Raw genomic sequence first — 25,166 nt, forward strand, 5'->3', positions numbered from 1 at the left:
AAATTTGAATTAAATGTAAAAAAACTGTGACAAATATTTACCAATTCTTTAAAATTCCTTATAGCAGCATTTCCCTTATCCACAAATTCCTGCCAGTTTTCGGATACCCAATTTAGTTTCGTCAATCCGGGTTCGATGTTGTATGTGAGCTTAATCAGGTGGGGTAGAAATAAAGGTCTTACCTCTAATTTTACGCTTTTAACAGCTTTTAAGAAATCGTTGATCAGAAACTAAAATAAAAATACATTTTATTTACATGTTATTTATGTAGACATTTTCAAATGTATAGTACCAAAAATGTGTAGTTTCAAAAAATTTTTAGATATAATATTGACTGTCTCTTAACCCTCGGTTAGTGTTCTGGGGTATACCATACCCCAGGTACTTCTTTTATTTCTATAAAATCGAAAGTAGATGAAATAGCGTCTTCTAGCACCTAGTAGCTGTAGTTTATATATGTTTTCTCACGATGACCTTGTTACCAGATGTACATACAATTTCAATTTGAATTAGGAGTTGCTCAAAGACGGTTGGGGTGTGTGATACCCCGGTACACTACTGTTGTAACTTTTGATTATTTTGTGTTCTAGAGGTAAATATACATGTTTTTAATATTTTTTCGAGATTTACTATGATTTTTATTTTTCTTTCAGCGATACTGAATTATAGAATAATTATGTCTTACTAACAAGAGCAGGAAAGGTTAAAACGTTTATGGGCGGAGTTTGGCAGTATTTCTGACGATGATAAATCGTTCATTAATAGTGAATCTGAGGAAGAATAAACCGCATTAGAAAGTCAAGAGACAATCATATTGGAACAAAGGGCTCAAGGAGAGACAGCACACACAAGTGAGGATTCTGAAGAACTGGAGGCTGAAGAAGGAAGTGATTGGGCCAGTTTCTGGTACTAAACGTAATATTACTTTCGATAACTGGTTTACCAATTATCCGCTCATGATCAATATACTTCAGACTCATCATCTTAAATCGGTTGGGATAGTTAGGAAGAACAAAAGGCAAATTCCAACAGCACTTCTGAACACACGAGGAAGAGAAATTCACAGTTCCAAATTTGCCTTCAAAGAAGATATAACGGCTATCTCATATGTGCCAAAAAGTCAAAAAATGTAATCCCCTTTTCTACATTGCATCATGATGATACTATAATTTTGAAGAAACTGGTGAAAAGAAATAACCTGAAATTATCGAGTTTTACAATTCAACTAAAGGCGGTGTAGACACATTGGATGAGCTATCTGCTAATTACAGCGTACCAAAAAATAGTCGTCGTTGGACTTTGACACTATTTTTTTCGTTTTTGAATACAGCTGGAGTGAACGCTCAAGTTATATATAAAACAAATACAAAAAACGATAAATTAAAAAGACGAATTTTTTTGAAAGAACTGGGTGTGCAGCTGATTTCTGAGTTTCGAAACCAACAAAGACAAAACCCTTCCTTGCGTCGACCACTACGTGATAATCAGCAACCAGAGGTACATCAGTTGGGACCTAAGCGACGTAGGACAAGCAGTAGATGTTTTGTTTGTCCAAGAAATAAAGATAGGAAGACTTTTTACATATGCATGCGATGTGATACCCCAATTTGTTTGGAACACGCAATGACGTGTTCAAATTGCGACAATTTTGAGGAGTCATAACTATTTTATTTTTTTTTTAATGTATTTTGGCGAACATTTTTTTCTTTAGTTTGTATAATCTTAGGGTTTAAGTTTATTTAAAGTTGTGTGATCACTGAAATTTTTCCCGGAACACCTCTTGTGCTAGTTTATCTAGGTACACTAACGCAGGGTTAAATTTTCTTTTATATATAAATTTTTTGGCTAAAAGAATTCATAGGTACTCCATCTCGCCAAGTGGTACCAATTTTTATAAATAATTTTATTATAAATAGGTTTTCAAATTTAAATATTTTAATTTACAACTAGTTCCATCGTAAAGTACTGCTAAAATACATTGAAAATGCTATATATGTTGTATATAAAAAGTTTATAGTTTAAAAGTTATTAAAAATATTAAGTCGAGTAATCCAAGATTTAGCCTAACTTTGAGTCTTCTTAACTTTTTACACGGCACATATTTCTCTAACAGCTGCAAGTTTGAACCTATTTTGACAATTTCCTTTAAAAAAAATGGAAGAAACTTTCATTTTCATTGGGTTAATAATCAATAAAAAAAAATACATTTTCGCCCTTGCAGAATCAAGCACATGGCGGGCTAATACGTGTAGACACTACGCATGCTTCGACCGGCGTTTAAAATTTTAAAATAGCTACTATTCAAAATTTTACACACTACCTAGATCGGGACCTCCGTACTTTGGGTAGTTCATTTGTTATTCTGTCCTTTTCTGGTGATTTTCTATTTTTTTAATTTTCTTAATGCTTCCTTTACCTCTTCCTACTCAATATTTATTTTTCGTTTGATGTCACTTTTGGTTTTGGTAGTTAATTATCGTCATATTTAGCAAATAGGGATTGAAAGTAGTCTGTCCATGTTTCCTTCCGAATGTGTTTCGTTTGTATTAGTTTTTTTCATCTTTTTTCTTTGTCCACTAATCATTCTCCATATTTCTTTTTGTGTTCCGTAAAAGTCGCGTACCATCTGTTTTGAGAAGGTCTGCCAGTGTTCCTTTTTTAGGTGTCTGAATAAAGTATTTGTTTCATTTTTAATTCTTTTATAGTAGTTGTATGCCTGTTGAGTTTGTTGTGTTCTGTATTAAAAAAGGCTTTCTTCTTTTCTTTACATTTTGTCTTTACTTTCTCTCTAAACGATAGGGTGTTCCAAAGCCAAACCTCTCCACACATACATACATTACTTTTCTTTCTCCAAGTGATTCTGTTGCTGCGGTAATTATGTTATTTCTAAGCTTTTTTCAGCATTCCTCGATGTTTTTGTTTTCTAATATTTCTTGACCAGTTTCTCTGATATTTCTGCAAATTATTGCATAAAATTACTGTGTCATCTGCATATCTAATAGTAGTGATTAGTTGTCCATTTACTTTTATGCCACAAGCTTGGTCTTTTTAAGCTTTTTAAAAAAAAATATCAGAATATAGATTCAATAGTAGTGGTGACAGAATGCATCCCTGCGTCACTCCGCATTTCGCATTCCGTACTTGTATAATTGTTAAATATTATTATTAATTTTTTTATTGCACGTATGTCTCGTTTATTAACTCATTTATGTTAGTTAGCTTGTTATAGCTTACTGAAAGCCTTTTCATAAGTTCTGAAACGCACATAGACATCTCTTTGTATAATTTGGAAAAATACGATAAGACTATGGCTTATACGACTGATGAGTATATGATCGCTGCAGGGGTTTCTGTTTTTTCAGCAACGGTACAAAAGATGTTATAAGCGGAGAATATTAATGATCTTTAAAGAGTAGTCCAAAAAGTACATACACCTTGTCTGAACTATCGCTTAAACATGAACCTGGATGGAACAATGCATTTGTTTAAGTAAAAATAATATAACTTATCAGATGCTCCAGTGTTATTCTCAATTCAATAAGTGTACCATTTTTACAGTGTAAATAACAAGAAATTATCATAGATCAAGTTAGAATGATACCTTTCATGTTACAGGCGAGGGTTTTTAAAATGGTTGTATTAAGACCATTATTATTCTACATAAAACAGAATATCATGAAAAATGTTGAACGAATATGAGTTGGTTCGTCCTGAATTCTTTATAAAATTCATTATTGGTCTTCTGATTGAATATTGCAAGAAAAAAAGAGGAGAGAATAATTTTTAAATTTAAAAAGGTTATTTACCTGTAAAGAATCTTGAACCAAACTGAAATGCTCCTGTTTTGCATACAAGGTTAAAGCAACCATAGGCACTGGTAGTTTCATTTTTATCATCAGATCTGATTCTCTTATTAAAAGTGGAATAGCCTGGTGAAGATTAACCTTCAACTTCTGTTGTTCTTGGCATATGGATAACAAATTTCGCAGTAAACATGGATCAACTTCAGAAACCTATAAAATATTTGTTTAACATTGTAACTAACTGTTATATTTACTTACATGTTGATTCATCCACAAAGCCACCATATCAGCTTCGTAGATTTTTAGCATAGCTTCAGCGGTTTTGTGTTTCTTAGATAATTCTACTGTAGCTGGGAGATTTTTTAGAATATGGTGAGTGGTGACACTAGATAACAACTCTTCTAAATGTGAAACTAATGATCTGGCCCATTTTATTCTTCCTACAAGTCAATATTGACATTCAGTTAAATTTACGGTCAATTAGTTGAGATAAAAGTATTAAATGAATGAAAATAAGTATATTTGTCGGCAGCGATCAGATTTGATTTTATAAAAAAGTATAATTATATATTATTAAATATGTGGCATATTTAAAGAATAAGTAAGTTATGCAATCTTCTTCTTTCTCAACCCATATTCATCCAATTCTGGAAATATGCCTTACCCAATTTTTTTAATAGATCTCCGTCATATGCTTTGCGTATGTTGTTTTCCTTACTTTACTTCTTTAGTTTATTTTTTTATTCTATTTGAGAGAAATGTAAAAAAATAGAAAGACTACAAGCCAAGCATGACAATTTTAATGTACACAAAAAGGTAAAAGAAATAACGGGTACTTTTAAAAAGCGAACACAAATGAAACTCATAGACACCAATGGAAAATTAATCATTGACACCCAAGAGATGAAAGACAAATGGAGAATATATTTGGAGACACTTTTTCAAGATCAAAGAACGGATTATAGGCATCCATTTTCAGAGAGAATGACGGGCCCGGACATACTTAAATCCGAGGTAGAAGAAGCAATAAAACGGATGAAAAGCAGGAAAGCTGTACGGCCTGATAATATCGAAGCTGAATTTTTAAAACTCTTGGAGGAAGAAGGAATCAATTGGATCACGGCTGTCTTCAATAAAATATACAATACAGGAATCATCCCTGATAAATGGCTAGAATCAGAATTCATAGCGATACCTAAAAAACAGGGGGCTAAAAAGTGCGAAGAATATCGAACAATCAGCCCAATGAGCCACATGTTGAAACTGTTTCTTAGAGTCATCCATGGAAGAATTTATAAGAAGTGCGAGGAACGAATATCGGACAGACAGTTCGGCTTTATTAACGCAGTGGGTACCAGAGAGGTACTTTTCGGAGTACAGGTACTGATTCAAAGATGCAGGGACGTTAACTGCAACGTATACGCGTGCTTGATCGACTATGAAAAGGCATTTGACAGAGTTCAACATCAAAAGATGATAAACATTTTAAAAGAAGCAGACCTGGATGACAAAGACCTCAGAATAATTTCAGAACTATACTGGAATCAGACCGCATACATGAAAATTAACGGAGAAGAAACAAATCACATAAAAATACTACGTGGAGTTAGACAGGGATGTATCCTATCGCCGTTGATATTTAATATGTACTCAGAGAAAATTTTTAACGAGGCTCTTTACGGAATAGACGAAGGTATCCTTCTAAATGGTGAAAGAGTAAACAATGTTAGATATGCCGACGACACCATGGTGATAGCAGATAGTTTATAGGGACTTCAGAGGCTAATGGACAGAATAAACGAGTACAGTCAACAGTACGGACTAAACTATAATACCCACAAAACGAAACAAATGATTATCAGTAAGGAGAATATAAATGGGGCTCATCTATACATTAATGGGACGCAGATAGAGCGAGTAAAACAGTATTGATACCTTAGAACTATTATAAACGAACAGTGGAGCAATGTACAGGAAATAAGGTGCCGCATACGAAAGGCAAGAATGGTCTTTAACAAAATGAGCGCCATCTTCAAAAGTCACAACATATCCCTAGATACAAAAATGAGACATTTGAGATGCTATGTTTTCTCTGTGTTGTTGTACGGGGCGGAGGCATGGACGCTCACAGCTTTTGGACTTGAAGCATTTGAGATGTGGCTTTATAGAAGAATGCTGAGAATATCATGGACAGCAAGGATCACGAACAAGGAAGTTCTAGAAAAAATGAAGAAGGAACCAGAGATTGTGTTTACGATCAAACGCATAAAATTGCAATATATGGGATACGTTATGAGAATTCAGCACCGTTACTCCCTGCTGCAGTCTATATTGCAAGGTAAAGTCAAAGGTAAGCGAGGACCCGGTAGAAGGAGAATATCATGGCTGCGGAATTTAAGAACATGGTTTAAGAAAACCTCAACGGAGCTGTTTCGAGCTGCAGCGAGCAAGGTCATGATTGCCAATATGATTTCCAACATCCGAAACGGATAGGAACCAGAAGAAGAAGAAGATGTTGTTTTCATTCTCTTCTAGTTTGGATAATATCCAGTAATATTTTGTGAGGTTTGCTTTGATCTTTTGGTTTTTCTTGACCACTTTGTAACTGCACTAACCCATCTATTATCAGATTGTCTTGCAACACGCCCGGCTTAACAATTATAATATTGCTTCACAGAATCGTTAACCCTTAAGTGGTCGCTAAGATGTAAAAAGTACACCACTCTTATTTAAAACGTCATAACTTACATCCAGATAATAAATAGGCAAGGCCGCTTCTGTATCCTCCTACCAGACATTCTTTTACGTTAGAGTTTGTGTAAATCTTCCTTGCTACAAATTTACAATTTTAACACTAGAATTGACGACATTGTTAATGCGTGTTACTAAGTGGTGCATAAAGTACGCCAAGCGACTATGTAAGTAACAAGAATTTTTTGGTTATCGGAGCAAATAATTAATAAAATTATAGTTTATTATGCTGTTATTATTTATTTTAGGTCTAACGTACCATAGAATTATAGGAAAAAACTAACTAGCGATGAGTTAGAGGAGATAGCCGGAAAAATAAGGGAAAAATCTAATCATAAGGACATGGGTGGTATTGATCCATGAATACAGTGACTATAATTCCACTTCAGAGCAGAAAGGTGATAAAGAAGTATTTCAAAGAGTATGTGATCATCAAATGAACGCAGAAGAAGAAAAGTACCTACGTTTACAAGTCGCGACGAAAATATGTAGTGGAATAAACATTCTATTGTAAGTTAATTTGCCAAAAGTCCCTCAAAAAATCTAGTGAAAATTTTTCCGCTTATTTATTTATTTATTTATCGTATGGCATACAATAAGAACACATATTTAAAAAGCAATATAAAACATTACATGGAGTATTACAAACGAACATCTAATGCATTAATATAGTCTAAAACATTTTCGGTCGCATTCAGGAACTCGTCAAAAACTCCAGGGAACCGCCTTCGGGGGCATTCTTCAACAATGTGACGGACGGTCTGTCGTTGCGCACCACAGTCACACTCCGGAGTAAGGGCTTTTCCCCATTTATGTAAGCTGTCAGCACATCTACCGCTTCTTGTTCTTATTCTGGTTAGCGTTGTCCATGTACTCCGGGTCAGTTCAAAGCCTGGCGGTTTCTGTTCGATACAGGCCATTTGCTGTGCTTCCTGTGGTGAGTCACGCTCCCATTGTCTTCTCCAAGCGTTGGTGATGTCGAAATGTTCCTGATGTAAGGAGGTGGCCCTTAACATGACAGGATATCTGGAGCGCAGTCTGTTCATTTCGATATCATGCCTATCATGGTGGATGGGTAGTTGATGGTTAGACTGGATTTTTCGATATTCTCTGAGAAGGGAGTGACTTCTTCGTAGTTTCGGCGATGGAATGTGACTCAGGATGGGAAGCCAATAGTTGGGTGTTGGTCTAATTGTACCTGAAATCATTCGCATTGTCTGGTTTAATTGGGTGTCAATAATCTTCGTGTTTGCTATTGAGCCATACTGGGGAAGCATATTCAGCTGTCGAGTATACAAGTCCGATAGCAGATGATCTGCTAATTTTTCCGCTACCTCTAGTCGATGCAGAAAGCGGTAAAGATGAGCTAAGTGGATTTTTTCAATTTTTTCCAAAGAAATGATAGAAAGTGTAACATCGTATACAAATATTTTTATTACAACAATTGAAGGAGGTTACACAAGGGACAGAGATGTAAAATTAACAACTTGCACTTCTTGGAATTATCTTCATTGTTGTTGTAAAAAAGTTAAGCCATACTGATTTTAGAGAAATGTGGGCAACTGATGGCACAGGAATCCAAACCTTTTCGGCATGTATGGGATATAAACGTTTTCTGTTTCTCCTTGGAGCACTTAGGTTCGACGACAAAACAAGTCGTGAAGAACGGAAGTAGACAGATAAATTAGTGGCAGTGCTAGAAATTATAGACAAATTCACAGACAACTGTCAGAAAAATTTCTGCCCAGGTGAATGTATTAGCATTAACAAAATGTTAGTTCCATACCGTGCTTTTTGTAGTTTTGTACGATATTTAACACAATTGTTGGGTCATAACCCATATTTGTTGGGCCTAAGAAGCCCAACTAAATTTATTATTTTAAATTAATGATATCCTTGCGCTTGATGCTTGCTGCAAAGAGATTTTATATTAGTTTCCAATTTGGTTAGCTTCAGTCTCAAGTCTTTACTTTGTGTTATAATCCAGCCGATTTTTTCTTACCAGTAAATCATTTATAGTACTAAATTTACATTCATTTAAATATGAAGATGGAAACGGTAACAATAGTTTTCTTGCACATTTGGTTGAATTTGGGCATTTGATTTATGTTTTCTCATAAAGCCATACTATAATATAAAAATGTTGTCTTGTAATACATAAAGCTTGGACAGGATCGCCATATAATAAAGGTTACTTTAGCAGCCCTTCATCTTTATTTATAAGACAAATGGTTAACACTTTTACATACTAATTGTTAACAATTAAAATAGTACTTGATTAAAATCGAAGTGAATTATACCTTGACCTCAAACTTATCGGCACTACTCATTAGCTCAATTTAAGGATCGAACTCTACAGTTGAACTTTACAACTTAACTCTCAATTCATTGTTTATCGTTTTTATATTTATCCTTGCATGACGACTTGATCAAACAGTATTGTGTATATGTAAGTAAGGACAGAGCGGATTACATTGGGTAACTTGCAACTATGCAAAACCGAGGTGTTTGTTAAAGTCATGTATTTACTAAACTTTACCCAGTTAGAACGTCGCCGATTCTTGATTGAAAATAATTCCATTTACACAATGAAAAATGTGAAAATACCCTTTTTTTCTTTTCTTCTTCCTATTTATAAGCAATTCTGTGTGTTTATTGGCGGATTAATACCTCTATGGAAGGTTGTCACTTCATCTTTTGCGCGGTCGTCCGATACTTCTTTTGCCGATTGGTGACTTATTTCTTGCTATTTTGACGACACGGGTCTCCTCCATTCTGCTTATGTGGGTATTCCATTCTTTTTTTCTATTTTGTGTCCATTCATTTATACACTGTACGTTACATTCTCTTTTAATGTCTTCACTTCTCTTTTGATTTCTCAGCGTATTCCCTGTAATTTTTCTCAGTACTGTCATCTCTAGAGTTTCCAGTAGACTTTGCATTGTGGCTGTGTCGGGTCTTGTTTCTGTCATTATTGGTCTTACACTGGTTTTATAAATTCTTCACTTCATCTGTGTTAATGTGTCTGTTTCGCCATATAGTGTTATTAAGGCATCCTACCAGTCTAATTGTTTTTTGAACTTGATCTTTCACTTCTTTGTTCAAGTCTCCATAGCTAGACAGTGTAGGTCCCAGGTATTTTATTTCCATTACTTGTTCAATACTGATGCCATCAATTTCTATTTTATTTCTGGTTGGTTCTTTTCTGACTACTATTGTTTTAGTTTTCTGAGATTAGATTGTCAAAATAAATTCTTCCTTTGCTCTTATGTTAAATCTGTGTCTTTGCAGATGATCTTCATCTTGGGCTATCAATATTGCGGCGTCTGCAGAACGGAGTATTTTAATTTCTTTGTTTCGCATTCTAAGATGGATTACATCTTTGAGTATTACTCTGCTTTTTTTAGGTCAATCAGACACATAAATGCTGGTCTATTATACTCTAGTGATTTCTCAGTTATATGCTTTATAACGAATATTGCATCGGTACCCGATCTTCCACTACGAAAACCCTGTTGTTTATCTGCAAAACCTATCCTTTGATTTATTAGCTCTTGTAATATTTTAGTTGTAAGTTTTAGCGTAGTATTTAACAAGTTTATACTTCTGTAGTTTTTTGGCTGTTTTTTATCTGGCTTTTTATAATACTAGAATCAGTTCTCCCATTCCTCAATATTCCGGTAGTTTATTGTGATTTATAATTTTATTAATTAATGTTGTTAATTGTTCTGTCATTGCTGCTCCACAATATTTCAGTAATTTGTTTGGTATCCCGTCTTTACCTGCTGCTTTTTTGTTCTCCAGGTTTTCAAGTATTTTCCGAACTTCCTGTACATTTGTATTAAGTTCTTGATTTGTAGTAATTTCTGGTGTTTCCGGTTCTAGCGTCGTTTGTTCTTCCTATGCATGGAGCTTTTTTAAGTAGTCAATCCAGGTATCCTTTTCTATGTGTTTTGACTCTATTAGTTCCTTTACCTCCGTTCATTGACTTTTTATGAAGCGCCATATTTCCTTATGTAGACAGTAATATCATGTTCCATTTCTTTTGATAGTAATGTAAATGTAAAAATATGACTAACATTATTTAAAAATTTTAATATATTCGGAATAATATCACACTATCATCACTGTTTTTATATCATACTCCATTCGCTTAGCTCAGGCATATTTTGACAGATTCATTGTCGGAAACCTACAACACAACAATTCCTACTTCTCAGTATTAATATTTAAGTATCCTACTATTTCAGACTTCTTTCTTTAAAAAAAGAAGAATTATTCTAAATAGTGGAAGTGTATACTAAACCCATCAAATTTTGGGTAGTAGGCCAAACCCTATATATTTAAAAAATATATTTTAGTTGTTATAATTTAACATAACTATTTATTATATGGTGCAGATAAATAAATATTGATTGTCGGTAATTCGTAAAGTTCTATTTTATTTACTATTTAGTTTGTTTACTATTAATATTGGCTATGAGTACGTGTGCTTGGTTGTATAGTAATTTCCAGCCACTTTGAGTCTGTCAAAAAGTAACTAACTTCGCCAAAAAATAATTACTAAATTCACTAGACAATTCGGTCTGGGAATAGCGAACCGAGTTTAAATAAAGTTTTAACTGACTCATCATTTTGCAATTCTTGAAAATTGAAGATCAAGAAAAAAGAAAAATTATCATCACGTAAAATTCTTATAATGTATTTTTGCGAGATATCAAGTTCCTTGAATATTTGTCTAGTACTCAAGACCTTTTAAACTTTTGTTTTCTTGAAATATTTTAGTTATTTCTCTTGTATTGTTTTCTCTTACGTTTTTTCGGATTTATCGGTGGATAACTTTATTTAATTTCTTCATTTTTCCGTCAGCTGTCTTCTTTTACCTATTAGCTCTTTGGTATTTCGGCTTAAAAATTTGTTGAGCACTTCGATGTATTTGATTATTTTTTTTTTCTTTTAATTATGATATAATCTATTTTATTTTTAATACTGGTTTGCCTGGGGTAATCCATAAGCTCGCGTGGGCAGGTACGTTTTTGCTGAAGTAGATCTATCCCCTGCCGGGATCGCAGAGAAGTATCTACCCGCTACCCTATATAATATTAATTGCTATAAATCCAAAATTATAGCATTTTAATATAACAAATATTACATGAAGAATATTTAGCATTTTTTAAGACGTTCAAAATGATAAACAATGTAAATGAAAAATAAAAACCAAAATGCATATACATCGTGCAAGTTGTTTCCAAGACAATTAAGTGGTCTTAAAACCCACTATGTATAATACATTTCAGTTTACCTGCAATAGGAGGAAACAAACGAGGTACAGGTGGATCGTCCTTTTGTTTTTTATACATTTTTACTATCCGTTCCACTTCCTTCTCACAATATCTTAATATTCTTTCATACTTCTCTTCCATTTTTGCCAACGGAATCTTTTCGCTGACCTGAAAGCAAAAAGAATTATAGAAAAGTTCCACAGTTTGAATATCGGAAAATTAGGACAAAATTACCGAAACATGTCAGAAAAAATATTAAAAATAGCCCTCAGTCTCAAGCAGTCGTTTCATGGGATGGTCTGTAGAGACAACTTGATATACAATCGGGGATACAGAATATGCACTATCATAGCTAAAGAGTCAATGAGATATAAATCCGTGGTCAACAAAAAAAACTAGTAAGTAAGTAGTAAACATAGTAGTCACTTTGCAATTGTTGATTCTGCAATAGGTTTAAAATGTCTTATCAAGAACCCAGCGACTTGGCCAGCATAAAAATTGATAGATGAGACAAGACAGTACGGTTAGAATATGCAAGACTTATATTGGTCCCTCGATTATATAATAATCCTTGTATAATAATTCATCACATTCCTTGATTACTAAAAAGCGCATATAATACTAACATTGACAAAAAAAAGACAAAAAAGAGTTATCCAAAATATTTATTGGAAACAAAAAGTACGAGTGATGCCGAACAAGTCAACCAACGCAGAGGAACTTGAAATTTTAAGACGAGTACGAGAGGGGTGTATTTTGTCTTCCATTCTGTTCAACCTCTATGCGGATAATCTTTTTGCAGAGGTACTTGACGACAGATGTTGAATGTGGTCAAAACCGATAAAAAACATTCGTTACGCTGACGACACCGGAATAATCACAGATAACGAACATGATATGCAGTTGCTACTAAATGAAATAAATAATGTAGGAAAAACATGTGGCATGATCATAAATGGGGTAAAAACTAAATGCATGGCAATAAGAAAAAACGGACTTTTAAGAGCACAACTGCAAATAAATAATGCTCTATGAGAACATCCAAATACTAAGAATGATAGTGAATGACCAGTGGAACCCCCACTCATCATTCAATCTCCACTACAGGACGGTTTAATGCTATGTGCGGTCTAAATTGTTATACGGCATAGAGACAAGGACATCAATTTTGGGGGACACGAATAGAGTCTCTTCGAAGAATGTGTTTTAACAACTGGCAAACCCTTTTATTACAAAAGCATCCGCTAAAAGCAAACCAGCGAATCACCACAGATTCTCCTCAGGACCAAAAATGACAATTATCTCTATTTATATCGAGAGTCTATCCACAGAAAAACAAGAACTATTACAAGACTTATACCAAAAATATAAATGAGCTGTCCTCTGTTTAGATGAGATCCATAGAGCTAGCACACAGAAAAGAGAAAGAGTGCGTAGCATGAGGTTAGTGGATGAAAAGCCACTTAGACAATATGGCAGTGCAGTATTTGCCAAAATAAACCTAAAAATCCAATCAAATGACGTTCAGGCAAATTAGTATCGCTTATCACACTTTATAAAGTTTTTTTTAAGAAAGCAAAATATTGTACTAAAAATAAAATATAATTTTATTGTTAAAAAAAATTATTTTATCGTACCTTTTCAAACCTTGTTAAGAACCTAATTCCCTGTGGCGTTTCCCATACACTATCGAAATTTCTCTCTATTGACTCGGCTATAGTCTGTCTAAGTTGTTCTGTATTTAAGAGAAAATTCTTGAAATCAGTTTCAAATTCTCCGTTTCTATGATCCAAGTAATCATATGTTTTGTTCATGACAATTTGTTTTATTTCTCCAAATTTTTGAATAGCTTCTTCAAGAGCTTAAATCGAAAGATAGTTTTTTAGGAATTTTAATTTAAATTAACCCATTTAAACCCTCAGATGTCTTCTCGTTGACATACTCGAGGATTTAAATTGGTTGAGATATCTAAACCAGTGTTTTTGAAATATTAATAAAATTATTATTTAATAAGTGTATACAAAATAATATTGTATGAAGTGTGTGGATCTATTTAGTTTTCATTACAAAAAACAGTTTGTCTCGCACACTAGGGCCGACATGATATTAGTGTTCAGCGACCCCAAAAGACGAGTCCTAGATGCATCAGGTCCCTCGGAGACCATCCCCGTTACGATGTTCATTTTAGGTGACCCCAAAAACCAATGAGTGGTAATATTTAACTCATTTCTGTAAATTATATCCGAATTACCCGTAACATTAACAATTATAATATAAGTAATAATTAGCAGATGGCTACTCATAAAATAAGGAATTGACAATATGGCAAAAAATCACAATATTTAGTTCTTCGCCAACATCTCCAGAGGACTTAAAAAAGCCTTATATATGACCCGCAAAACTGGTACAATATTAATAGCAAAAATGTTTCCTAAGCGTCATTAGTGTCGTTATGACATGTTATCTGTTGAGATACATTATATGATTATTTCTTGCAGTACTTGCCCTTTTTAGTTGTGCAGTGGAAGTTGAACCGTGTCGATATCAAGTTTCTATGCAATACCGGCACTTTTAAGTTGTGCCACTATAGCAGACAATTTTAGATATTGTCAAACTGTATCAATGAGAATTTTGGAGTTGTGTCACATTAAATAACAAGGATAAATTTATTGTTTTAAAAATGTCAGGTCCAAAGGGTTATCAGAAAAGAAGTGAATTAATCGTATCTCGAGCATGAGTAACGTAAGTAACTCATGCTCGAGAGTATCTCGAGTACGAGATACTCTCGTACATAAGTAACGTATCTCAATACATCTATTTATTTACATTTATTTACATGATACCGGTTTAAACAAAAAATAAACCCATTCTAGTTTACGTCAACCGGTTCGCAAAGAGAGGATCATCTATTTTAGGGCATTTTAGGTGATAGTTAGCAAATCTTTATTTCTGTAGTTTTTAATTTAACTTTATTCTAAATTGTAGACGGTAATTTTAGATTTACCTATGGTTTGATAAAGTTCTTTTAGTATTAATAATTCTAACAAAAACAAGAGTAATTATAAAGGCTATTCTACATCAGTTATCAACGTAAGCATGCTGTAACAGATTAAATATTATTAAACAGTCAAAGGAAATAGTTTTCATTTCAACGACATTTTTGTGAAATTCATGTAAAAAAAAGCTCTGGTACTTTTGTACTAGGTACTAATATTTTAAAACTTTATTTCCACAAGAGGAGTACAGATTAGTTGATACCACCAAGAAAAAAAGAAGAAAAGATTTAGAAAGCATGAATATTATAGAACTAGAAAAGACTTACACTATTAGCCTGCCAATAACTGAAAAAAAAAGACCTTACTAGCCTTTGTGAAGACAAGAGTGTTCCACCAATTCACGCTGATTTATACCGACATTTAAAGCATTGTTAATCATAACTGTTCTTATTATTTTTAATATATACATTTTTTTATTGCGTTCTTCTTATAGATGTTAATAGACACATTTTCTCGTTTAAGTAACTTGTAGTAATCTTTATTAAACCATTAGTTCAGTTGATAGTAATAACAAAAAAATGCCAGTTTTGTCTTTGCCTTAATTAGTATTGAAAGGCAAAATGTTGATGTGCAATAGTGGCACAACGCAAAATAAGGGTTGAATTTAAAAGACTGCGTTACATTTCATTAGAGGCTACCTAACGCTCTCACAAATACACCAAAATTTATTTTTTTCAAAAATCCCTTTATATGTAGTAAAACAAATAAAACAAAATTATTGGCACTCAAACTTTAAACCCCTGTTTAGTGTAGTAGTAGTGCAAAACATGGTTCAGATGCCCGTCTTTTAGTCTTCGAGTTTATTTGCAGCCTGACACTATTTGATGAGATTCAAATATATCAAATAATACTATAGTGTCACAAAATGTTTCTGCAAGGTTGGAGTTATCACAGAACGAAAAACTGTTAATTATTTTCTCTTGAACAATATTTTTAAATATGTATCAAGAACGAAAAAAGACGATCTTACCATCTCCAAGCAACAAGCCTTCCATCCGCCGTTGAAAGAGCCCACTATAGTCATCGATAAGATCGAACATAGCTATGATTTTCATCAGACGTCTACAAAATGCATCGAACTTTCCAAATACGTAGTTTTCGGAAAAATTAAACTGATGTTGTCCTGGTAAGAAGGGCTGAGCTTTAACAATATTATAAGTTTTTCTATAAACGCGATTCAAAATAATGCACTGGGTTAGTTTTTCTTTCATATGGGGTCGTTCTTGCGACCATATGCTCTCTTGGCCTCTGCAAGTTATATAATCTTTGCATGTCTCTATCATTTGATTCGTAATCTAAAAACAAAAATTTTATTTTAAAAATGGCAAATAAATGGATTTTATATTTTATTTAGCTGAGAAATTTATGATTAATTAAACATCCCTTACCTTTACCATTAAAGCTGATGTTCGTTCAGATGTGTTGTAAAACTGAGAGACACTATGAATCAATCGAACTGTTTGCAGAAGTCCCATTATTGAACTTCTCATTTTAACCTTGAAAGAGAAAATTTATTAAAATAAAACCTTAAAATTTAAGATATATGGCTAATATTGACATAGCCTCCTAAAGTAGAGGACTTACGAAGATCTTTTCTAATGATTTACGGAAAAGAAAATATACTTTAAAATATACTTTGTGTATATTTATCTGTAAATTATGGATTACAATAATTTTTTTCTAAAATACAAATATTTTCAAGAAAAGCTAAAACACGTTGATTTCTAAATTTAATTGTTTACAATTAATTCACAATTTGTGATATACACCAATGTAATGACGCCATATTCATCGTTTTTAAATGCAATATCTTGTATTTGATGGAATTTTTAGATCTTTTTGATGGAATTTTTTTATTAAGGTAATTTCCACAAAATATGAGACTAAAGATACAGTAAAACTTCTCTATAACGGACACCAACGGGGAAATAATTGTCCGTTTTGTAGAGTTCTTCGTTGTGTAAAGTTATGTTTTTTATTAAAATAAAACAGAACAGTCTTTCATGACAAACTTATGAAAATTGTTTTAAAAATCTTAAAAAAAAACTTTAAAATGACTATTAATAAAAGTAATTTGCATAAAAATTAAGGTAAGTTATGACCAAAATAAAGTCCGTCCGTATTTTTTCTGACACAGAAAGTAACAAACGCACTCCCGCCAAAACCATTCTGATTGAAACTATTCGTTGTTCATTGACAATTTACTTTATTTATATACAAACATTACATTCTGAAAGTTTAACTAGTTTAGAAGGTTTAGCACTAGAAAGTCGGGCTTAGCATACCTACCTAGAAAGGTAGGTATCCTACCCTAAAAGATCCCCGAAGGGATCATTTTGGCCCCAAGTTATTAAATCAATAAAAACCAAGTTTAGAATTAACAAATCGCATAACAGAAGTCAGCAACAGATACGGACTAGCTCTTAACATAAAGAAAACCAAATTTATGACAATTAGTAAAAAACCAATACTAAACGCTCAACTTACAATCAACCAACAGAATATCGAAAGAGTCGAGCAATATACATATCTAGGCACCAATTTAAATAGCCAATGGGACCACTCAACAGAAATTAAACAGCGAATAATAAAAGCAAAAGCAGCATTCGTTAGAATGAGAACTATTTTCAACAGTCGAGACATATCATTAAAAACAAAATGCCGTCTATTGAACTGCTACATATTCACAGTTCTGCTCTACGGAATGGAAGCATGGACACTGACTGTTGCATCTATGAATCGGCTCGAAGCTTTCGAAATGTGGTGTTATAGGCGCATCTTACGTATATCCTGGGTTGACAGAGTTACTAATGTGGAGGTCCTGCGTAGAATGGGGAAAGAATGTCAAATTCTCATGACCGTCAAAACTAAAAAGTTGGAATATCTAGGACATGTAATGAGAAATCCAGAACGTTACGGCCTTCTCCAGCTGATTCTCCAAGGAAAAGTAAATGGTAAGAGAAGACCGGGAAGAAGACGCATTTCCTGGCTTCAAAATTTACGAAAGTGGTATAACACGACTACCACTGAACTGTTCCGCGCTGCAATAAATAAAGTAAAGATAGCCGTGATGATCGCCAACATCCGGAACGGATAGGCACTTTAAGAAGAAGAAGAAGAATTAACTATTTATTTGGGAATAAACAAAAAATAAAAATAAACAGTTTTAAGAAATTATATAAACTCTTGACGATAGAATTTGATTTAATTTTTTAGTTTCATTTTAAACATTTGGAACACCATACAGTTTGCAGTTTTTGGCATTTGCCACACATTGCTTTGTTACAGCCGTGGCACTCATTGGAAGTATGATTTCCTTTACAAAACATTTTTAACTGGAATTTTTTTCTGTTTTGGCTAGTAACAGTGCTGGTGGTTGGTAAATCCGGTGGTGCTGGGTATAGTACCAGATTTCGGGAGGCAAGGTATGGAGCCCGTAATTCTTCACACAGCTGAAGAATAAACTTACGACGACTGATTTTACTTCCAGTAACTTCTTTATAAATAATCCATGCATTTATTGCTCCCAAGTCAAGAATGTTATAAAACACGTTCATTGGCCATCGTCTTGAAGCAACTTTTGTAGTATAAAGACGCGCCATTTGGTCGACTACATCAACCCCGTATTTTGTTTTATTATAAAAACTTACTGTTTGAGGAAGTTTTTTTCCATCGACAGCAACATCCACTGATTGATGTAATGAGCTCAACAAAAGCACATTTTTGTGACTCTTTCCTTGGTATGCAGTGTAAGTGTTATCTTTTCGTCGCTCTGGAATATATGGGTAATATATAATTCTCCATTTTTACTCTTTACGCTTAGAGGAACTTCCTTTCTGTTGCGATTCAAAGTACCCACAAGACTTGTTGATTTTTTTTGCAATGCCTTGGCCAATTTTAACGATGTAAAGTAGTTATCTGTCGTAACATTTTTGCCCTTTCCCAGTTGATTTTCCATTAACCGCAAAACAACATGTTCACCAACACTTGTATCTTTCTTGCGTAGATGATCAGTGCCAGTATAAGGGTAACCATTTACAATATATTTTGATTCCACGCATGTCAAAAGCCAAAATTTTATGCCAAACTTATCCGGCTTAGTTGATATGTACTGTGTGAACGGGCACCTGGCTTTAGAAGGCAGTAGTTGTTCGTCTACAGTAAGGCTTATTCCCGGTTTGTAACATGCACCACTATTTTCTATAAATCCATTCCAAACCGCAGAGGCTAGAGCAAATTTGTCGGTTTTCAATCGTTCAGATCTCGTTTGCTTTATGTCAAATCTGAGATATTTTATAATATCCTTAAATCTGTCTCGTGGCATAGTTTGCCTAAAAAACTGAGGACCCCATACTGTTGACCACAAGCTGTTGGTTGTGAAATTTTTGTCGCCGTAGACTCCTCTTGCGTACATAATAGCAAGGGCAGCCTCCAGTTCTTCCAAAGTTATAGTCCATGTGTCATTTTTCAAACATCGATGTGCTTCTGCAATAGTGCATTCTTTTATATGACCTAACATGCTGTCGTTGATTATTAGATGCCAAGCACTTACCACACAATAACTTTCCACCTTGTTCCGTCTTTCGATTGTTCGGTGTCTCCGATTGAAATAGTTTTTCCTTGTTGACCTCTTTTTCTCTTGTGACTTGGCTTAGATGCACTTGGATTCACGATAAAATTAGCTGACTTGTGCTGTTGAGTAGTAGAAGCAGTGTTTACATAAATTGGTGAGACTTGTACACTAAAACTTTCTAACTGCTCTGAAGCATCAACTTGAATCATTATTTTGTGGTGGTACGTATTGTTCATCGTCTGACTCATTATTTTCTGCAAATTCAGATTCACCTCCCGAAACATCTTCTTGTATTTTTCGTATTTCTTCAAGAAATTCAAGCTCTGATAGTCCACGACGAGACATCTTTACAGTCGTCTTGAATTTTTACAATTGAACGAATGTTTCAATATTCTAGAAACGAGAGTCAGCAGAACCTAATAAACCGCTCAATAAACAAAATACTTTCAAGGAACAAACAGTATGTAACAAAATACCTTCTAGGAATAAACGTACATAAACATAATTTTATCTATCCGACAGAAAGTTCAAAGAAATCGTCAAAATTCCGAGAAAACGATAATAATTAATACAGGGCCAGTTTGGCCCCTTCAGACTTCTATGGTAGATTAGTTAGAAAATCCATTTAATAAATTTAGTAAACAATATTTTTTTGCGTTAAATAAGACTTTGTATCAAAATATTAAAAGTCATAAAATATAAAATTATTATTGTGTCAAATAAAAGAACTACAATAACTTCAAATCGCAATCGGGGCCAAATTGGCCCCTTCGACTTTCTAGTGTTAGTTTTAAAAAAATCTGAGTTTAAAGTAAAGACACTATTTTCGGATTTTCTCAAAAAATATATTTTTGAAAATATATTTCAACAACTAATAAAACAGATACAGAAAAAATGCTAGAATACAAAAAACAGGGTTTTTTTACTGATTTTGGATTTTAATTTTTTTTTATTTCTATAGACTAAAAATTAAACGAGATATGATTGTTTAAAGGTTGTATTCGCATGCGTTTAGTACCATCTTCAAGCTTTTTCAGCGCAACCCTTTTTAAAATAAAGGACTTGACAAAAAAAATAATATACACCACTTTGTATTTAATTTTAAAAGCTATAATAAGAAAACATGTATTTTACAAAATTTAAAAACATATGCCTAACCTAAAAATACTTACTGGATCATCTAAATATAAAGAATGACACTTAGTTTCAAGAGCTTGAATAAACTTTGCATTATCTTTAGCTTCATTGTAGCAAAACGTAATCTTCTTATCGGTATCCCTCCAATCTTTTATTATTTTTGCGTGGGCTATTTTCAAGCATAAAATAGTCATCTGTACTTCCATCGAGCTGACTTGGTTTACAATTTGTGAGAATTGAGCGCCTCTCTTCTTCCAATACTCTAATTCATCTTGAGGTCCTAAAATGAAAACTTTAATATACCTAACAGCATTTAGAAAGAGGGTGCCTCATATATGCTAATAAAACTGTTTTAGAAATTTGTCCAATACACAAGCACCATTAGCGTCCCAAGCCAACTCTACTTACTCTTATATCTACCAGAACAAACAAAACTTTATGAGATGATGTAGTCAAAAAATAAAGACGCGTCTATAAATTCTTATAACAGATTTTTTATAAAATCTTTATGGCTCCCCTAGATTAAATTAATTTATTTTTTATAATCATAAATTGTTATATGTAATTTCTTCCAGATTTTATCATTTCTGGTGCTATCTTTGTCGCTGTTATACCAATAGTTTTTATATTTCTTTGTATTGAATCTTTGTATTATATTGTCTGCTAATTATATGCTCTAGTACCTCTTTCTGTTAAACATTTTTTTTATTTTTCGTTTAAAAAGATATTTATATTGTTTTTCTTGATATGGTTTTAAAATAATTTCTTGTAGCACTCACAGTTTGGAAATCGACAAAAAATGATTAATATAACATATGTGTAAAAACATTTCTTATGAGTCATTTACAACTAAAACCTAAGATCTGTAGTTTTGTCAGTAAAATTGAAACAACAATTTGCTAATATGAGTTTTTTAAAGTAATATTGTGTACACGAGAGATTTGTGATTTACTTGCAGTATATCTACGACTATAGTAATTTAAAATCATGTCAATCACCTGAAGAATCGTTTTCCCTTCTAATCTGTTCGCTCTCTTTAAGAATTTCATCCAGTCGCTTAATCCAGCCTTTCACTCTATTCTCGAGTGGGGCTGTTTGATCGGAATGTTTTGCTAGTTCCTTGATATCGTCGGGATCTTGATTCGCCATTAACGTTTTTCCATCGTCGAATAAATTTCCTCCGCCGCATACCTCCTCGCACACTAAAAACAACAAATTCTGTAGTTTTAATCTGCTTTAAACAATAATTAAGATAGATAAATAAAACGATAATGTTATTTTACGAAAAAATCAATAAATGTACTAATATATAATTAGAAAACAAAAGTTGTATTAAGAAGTTCGGCTTTTGTATGGAAACTTGGATCGTTCAAATACCAAGAAACAAAAAACTTCACTTTTAATTAAAGTTTTATCAAAGGTTTTTGGTATTTGGACATTCATTTTAATCGTTTAATGGTCAATGACAAATTGGTGAGTATTTTGATAGGTATGCAATTTGATCGCTAAAATGATTTACACTTGGCAAAAAAGAATCGAATTTGTAGATTTATACTACAAAAGTAATAATTGTGCAAGAGCTACTGCTAGAATTTTTAACGAAACACGCCACAATAGACATGCAACTCGTAGGTATGTGATTGAACTGATGCAGAAAGTTCGAAGAACAGGGTCAGTTTGCAATAAAAACACTCGTAAACAAAATCTTCTTTCGAATTCTTCATAAATTAGAACAAGAGTACAAAAACTTTTCGAAGATTTGGTTGTATTTCAACATGATGGAACTCCTCTACACTTTACCTGTGCGACAATTTTTAAACGATACTTTTCCCGCTCGTTGAATAGGTAGAAGAAAACAGATGAAGGATTATCCACCTAGGTCACCGAATTTAACACTCCTAGACTTCTTCTTATGAGGGTATTTAAAAACAAAAATGTATGCTACTTAACTAGAATCTCTGGATGATTTACGACCAAGAATAGAGGATGGATGTCTACAATTAAATGCAGACGTATTAAGAAATGTCAGAGAGGAATTTCAAAATAGATTGTACTATTCTATTGAAGTAAATGGCAGCCATTTTGAACAATTATTGTAAAAAAATTTGGTAGAGAAACGTTTATTCTAAATGTTTGTAATAAAATTGTTAAAAAAATATTTTTTTTTTCAATCCAGTTTTCTTGCTTTTGTATTTATGTTTCTTATATAGGTACTAATCACTTTAAGCATTGTGTTATACATTTGTGAAATCAGGACAAAGAGAAGAATCCAAATATCAAATAAAAAAAAAGTGAAATTAGGGGAGACCGGGGTTGGTTGTCATATGGGGTACGTTGACATTGTGCATTTAAACTACGCGCCGTTTATAGTAAAACATAAACGCGTCGACCTGTGCATGCACAAACCGTTGGCGCTTGTGTTACTATACTTTCAGTCGAAGTTGTCCAGTAAATATAGTGCTGATTTGTGATTTTACATTTGGTGAGTAATTTTGTCGTACACTTTTTTTAATATAATTTAGTACAAACATTTAAGTTATTTTCTGTGATGATGGTATAAAAGTATATTGATAGGTCTTTAATCTGACGTAAACAAATTTACAGTTTATGAATTCGCAAACACGTGTTAGTCATTTTAGTTGAAAACCCGTCATCGGGGTTGGTTGGGATTTTATGAATGGGGCAGGTTGTCACGTTGTGCCAACCTGTCCCGAATATCCCTATGAAATCGATTGTTTTTAACAAAAGTATTATCTAAGTATCTGCAGATAACGTAACCATGCGAACCTATAAAAGAAAAACAGAGCGAGGAAAAATACCTACTGACGTTATGGAACGAGCTGTACGTGCTCATATTATCGACAACTTGAGTTTGAACGTTGTTTATTAGAAGACTATTATATAGGCGTGCGCACTCTTGCATGATATTGTAAAAAAATGAAAACGAATATACTGCAAACGGAACCTGGAGGAATTTCATTTGTACTGCATGTAGGATATCAGAAGAACAGACAGGTATAAATATTTTTAAGAGTCCAAATTTTCTTAGGTAATAACTACGATATATTGTTTTAGATCTTTAACATGAAAAACGAAGAGGCTTTATGAGACTATCTAAAAGCTTCATCTGATATTTATTATGGACTTACTACAAAGCAGGTTCGAAAGTTCGCTTTTCAATAGGCTAATACTCTTAATATTACGGTTCCAACATCTTGGTCTACAAACCAAATGGCAGAGCCTGATTGGTTAACTTCGTTTTTAAAAACAGACATTATCCATCAGAACTCCAGAGGCTACTAGCCAAGCTAGAGCTTTAAGTTGTAATGAACACAATGTGTCACATTTTTTTTAAAATCTTAAAACACTTTTAGACCGGTTGAAATTAACTTCGAGTGACATTTATAACATGGATGAAACCCGTATCATCACCGTACAGAAACTGGATAGATTAGTGGCTCGTAAAGGATTTAAACAAATTGGCAGAATAACATCTGCAGAACGGGTTACCCTAGTGACACTGGCCAATGCTGTTTCAGCGTCAGGCAATTCAATTCCTCCGTATTTGATATTTCCTAGGAAAACTATCGAGCGCGCTTTGTTCGAAGTGGTCCACCTGGCAGTATAGGTGATGCGAATCCCTCGGGATGGATGACCGAGACACATTTTATAAAATTTGCAGAGCCTTTTATATACAACGTAAGATGTTCAAAAGCAAAACCAGAGTTATTATTGCTCGATAATCATGATTCTCAAATGAAGTTACTGTGCCAATTAACCATCCTCTACCTGATTTAAATATGTCTTTGAAGCAGTGTGATCCTTCTTCACTCGTGCCGATTTAATTTACTCCGCCAACTCAAGTTAATTCACATTCTATTTCTCCTACAATATCAAATACCAAATTGTACCGTGCAGTATCAACAACTACGCCTATATCATCTGTTAACGAAACATCGGCTAAATCATTTTCTGATGGTGCCTCTGCCCTTCCATCAACTTCCAGCCACAATGTATTGACAAACTTAAAACCATTTCTTAAAGCTGGCGACAGAAAAACAAATACCAAACAAAGAAGAAAAAGACGTTACACTGCAATTCTGAAGCCACACACACAGACACACCAATCAAAAAAGCTTTAGAAGAAAAAAAAAGGCGGCACAGGAGAAGAAGGTAGCAGTTACTGCTAGAAAATAGAAAAGAATCGCAAAAAATACAGATTTCTAATTATTTTATTAATTAAAAAAATAAAGTTGTTTGAATTTATACCTTCTTAGTAAATACATTTACTTATATTTTTTCGGCTTTTATTATTTTATATACCTACCTATTATTGATTACTGTTCCTTTGCATATTTTTCAAATGTAGTTATGTTTTATACCTATATGCCAACCTACCCTAAGGGCTATGACAATTTGCCCCAATCACGTGGTAAACTGACATAGCTACTCTTATTATTTTATATGAGTATGTTGGAACACATCTAGAGATCTAGGAAAAAAGGGAATATTGAAGTAATGTTCACTTTATCTAATGATAATGCGCATTTTTTAAAGCAAGTAA

The 25,166-nt window shown here is 33.3% G+C and overlaps 1 protein-coding gene across 1 annotated transcript in view; it reads right to left on the reverse strand.

The window, feature by feature from the left end:
* Dhc1 (dynein axonemal heavy chain 1) overlaps positions 1–25,166 on the reverse strand; it is a 283,979-nt gene that overhangs the window by 213,087 nt on the left and 45,726 nt on the right. Inside the window, exons 5-13 of the mRNA XM_072529291.1 lie at positions 21,601–21,804; positions 20,638–20,882; positions 16,281–16,388; positions 15,863–16,187; positions 13,474–13,697; positions 11,857–12,004; positions 4,062–4,243; positions 3,807–4,013; positions 42–230 (exon numbers count right to left, since the gene is read on the reverse strand). Coding sequence (XP_072385392.1) covers positions 42–230; positions 3,807–4,013; positions 4,062–4,243; positions 11,857–12,004; positions 13,474–13,697; positions 15,863–16,187; positions 16,281–16,388; positions 20,638–20,882; positions 21,601–21,804 — 1,832 coding nt within the window. The remainder of the gene's footprint in view (positions 1–41; positions 231–3,806; positions 4,014–4,061; positions 4,244–11,856; positions 12,005–13,473; positions 13,698–15,862; positions 16,188–16,280; positions 16,389–20,637; positions 20,883–21,600; positions 21,805–25,166) is intronic.

Source organism: Diabrotica undecimpunctata, chromosome 4 (genome assembly GCF_040954645.1).
Source record: "Diabrotica undecimpunctata isolate CICGRU chromosome 4, icDiaUnde3, whole genome shotgun sequence".
Classification (NCBI taxonomy): Eukaryota; Metazoa; Arthropoda; class Insecta; order Coleoptera; family Chrysomelidae; genus Diabrotica; species Diabrotica undecimpunctata.